Source organism: Austrofundulus limnaeus, unplaced genomic scaffold (assembly GCF_001266775.1).
Source record: "Austrofundulus limnaeus strain Quisiro unplaced genomic scaffold, Austrofundulus_limnaeus-1.0 Scaffold835, whole genome shotgun sequence".
Lineage (NCBI taxonomy): Eukaryota > Metazoa > Chordata > Actinopteri > Cyprinodontiformes > Rivulidae > Austrofundulus > Austrofundulus limnaeus.
In genome coordinates, this window is record NW_013953237.1 from 103678 (window position 1) to 106677 (window position 3000).

At 48.2% G+C, this 3000-nt stretch overlaps 1 protein-coding gene across 1 annotated transcript in view; it reads right to left on the reverse strand.

Annotated features, from left to right (window-relative positions):
• The window catches only part of LOC106532825 (PHD finger protein 21B), a gene marked incomplete at its 3' end in the record, with an annotated part of 39397 nt that extends 36484 nt beyond the window's left edge, over positions 1–2913 (reverse strand). Inside the window, 1 exon segment of the mRNA XM_014028979.1 lies at positions 2458–2913. Coding sequence (XP_013884433.1) covers positions 2458–2511 — 54 coding nt within the window.
• Between the last annotated feature and the right edge of the window lie 87 nt (positions 2914–3000).

Below are 3000 nucleotides of genomic sequence, written 5' to 3' on the forward strand. Positions count from 1 at the left end.
CAGAGGTCCACAGAACCTGCAGAGGTCCACAGAACCTGCAGCTGTCCACAGAACCTGCACAGGTCCACAGAACCTGCAGCTGTCCACAGAACCTGCACAGGTCCACAGAACCTGCAGCTGTCCACAGAACCTGCAGCTGTCCACAGAACCTGCACAGGTCCACAGAACCTGCACAGGTCCACAGAACCTGCAGCCGTCCACAGAACCTGCAGCCGTCCACAGAACCTGCAGCCGTCCACAGAACCTGCAGCCGTCCACAGAACCTGCAGAGGTCCACAGAACCTGCAGCCGTCCACAGAACCTGCAGAGGTCCACAGAACCTGCAGGGGTCCACAGAACCTGCACAGGTCCACAGAACCTAATTTGTTTCTTTTCTTCTCAAAGTTTTTGTAAATGTCCCTGAAATGTTCTGACCCGTTTAGATGAGCAGCAGAGCTCAGAGCGTGCGCTGAGGACGACTCTCAGAGTTTTCGTGCAGACTGAGGTCCATTAGCTGTGGCGGCCATCTTGAAACCAGGTTAACTCTGACAGTCAATAATTACTGAGTTTCATTAAAGCTCCACCCAGTGCCTCATGAGATGTTTTGCTAACAGAGGAACACTTCAGATAACTGAAACCTGACTTTTATTATTAAAATGTTTGTTAAAAAGTTCACATTTGTTTTTTATGTCAGATTGGAGAATAAAGAGTAAATGATTAATAAATTAAAACATTAATAAAAAGCTGAATGTTTTTTTGTATTGCTGCAGCTGAAGGCAACAATCTGAGCGTGCACAGGTCGTGCACGGAGCGTGGTTTTTAGTGTTTTAGCTGCAGAAAGCATCATGACTGAGCTTCTCCCTGCAAACAYCTGAATGTCAGCCAGCAGGAGCTGCTGAGTCTCTGCTGGGATCAGCTCACATGCTTGTTTTGTTCAGAGGAGAAGCAGAGAGAAAAGTAAARAAGAAAAAAARAACAGCTCGGTGTGCAGCCAGTGCTGACTGGGCTTTCTGCCTCCCCTCCCCCCCCTGCATCCATCCGAACCAAAACCAGCATCAAAGCAATCAAAATGGTAATGTTCGGCATGAATGGGGCCCATCCCCCTCCTCCTCCTCCTCCTGCATTAAACTCTGCAGACTTTTCTCCTCTCCATGTTGGAGAAAAGGGGGGAGAATCCACCCCCCTTTTTTCCTCTCAAAATGGAAGCTTCCACTACCAAACTGAGACAAGAAAATACAAACAAGGACCTGCAGAGCCTCCTCTTTCACCCATCATTAACTTTAAAATGACAACATTAAACCTAATGTTATATATAATAAGTTAGTATTAAGTGCGGCCGGAAGTGTGAGCCGTTTTTTAACAATGATGCTTTTGTAGAAATGTGTGGAAGTTATCTGGGACCGACCGGAGGGGCGGTGCAGCCCGGAGGAGCTGTCCGCGGTGCTGAACCCTCCAGCGGCTCTGCCTCGCTCTCAGCATCCGCCCTGCCTCTGCCTCCTCCCCGGCTACAGCCAACTTATCACCGTGAAAATAAAAAATTAAAATATATATAAAAAAAGGGAATAAGAAGAAGAAAGGAGGAAAGTGAAAACAGCCAATCAGATCGCTCCGCCGCGGTCACGTGACCGAGAAGAAATAATACCAGCAGACTAAAAAAAAAAAGAAGTGTAAAGTAACAAAACCAGAGCTGGTTAATGAGCTTCAAGTGTAAAAAAAAATACAACTAAAAATGTGATTTAAACACACTATAAAATGTAAAGGTTTAATTTAAAATAATATAAAATAAAAAAGTGAACTGGAATGTCGTTTTTTTTTTTAGTCTCCAGAAACAAGTCGAGCCACTCAAAATGGACGCTAAAATCTTCCCAACTTTCACAGATGAATGGGAACTCGGAGATTTGGGCCTAAAAATAAACCCAGACCGGAGCAGCGGGTTGTGATTAAATTATTAAATGATTTTTAAAAAGGCTTTAAAGTGTGTCATGTTTGGTGGAAGTTGAGGGGAGAGAAAGTGCGAGAAAGTTAGCAGCCATGCTAATGCTAGCTGGTGATGTTAACAGATTTCAGCTGATAAAGTTTGCAAGGCTGCCGGGCCGGGCAGGAGCTGCCGGCAGCTCCTGCCCGGCCCGGCAGCCTTGCTTTGTGAACCCTGGAGGAGAGGAGGAAGGGGAAACAAAGTCAGACAAGTTTTTTTTTTTGTTTGTTTTGTTTTTAAACGGAACAAAAGCGGCCTCAGTTCGCGAGCAGCTCATAAATATTCAGCTCGCGTCCGGCTCGCCACGCACCGCATCAACACTTCCACACTCCCCGGGAAAAACYAGGCTCGACACTCGGGCCAGAAACTACCCAGGAAAGTGCCTTTTAATCCCGGCACTTGTCGCGTAGTTCCCCCCCTCGGAGCGTTCGCCTCGGTTCGGCTCGGTTCGGCTCGCGTCCCCGCGCTCTCAAACAACCAAACAACACGATGTTGTCTCTTACCTGATGACATTGGATCTCCACTTTCAGCGCCTCTTGCAGGCCTTGTAGTTCCATGTTCCGCCCAGGAAAGCACTTTTCTCCACTTCCGACGCGGCCGACACCAAGTTTCCGTCAATTAAAGAGGTTTTTTCAAGCGACAACAATTGAAAGAAGCTCGCAGAACAAGTTCTCGCTTTTTTTTTTTCTTCACAGCCTAGGACTCATCACCCCCCACTTTCCGCCCGGCTTCAAAAGTGCTCCAAACCCGACAGAAAGGACTCCCGGATCCCGCCAGGCCGCTCCGGTGAACCCAGCCGAACGTGGACGGGTTCGAACGCGACGCCGCGTCGCTTTTTTTCCGCTAATTTTAAGTTAAAAACCGGGGACTATATTTTGTCCGAGTCCGCGGCTTGATTTCACTTTGCCTGGGGAAAAGTTGCGCTTCGGCTGTCAATGGTGATTCTGAAGTTCCCGGATGGAGCAGACCCCCCCCCTACCCCTCCTCCCCCTCCTCACTGAGCATGCGCAGTGTGCAGAGGGAGCTACACAAGAGCACAGCAAGGG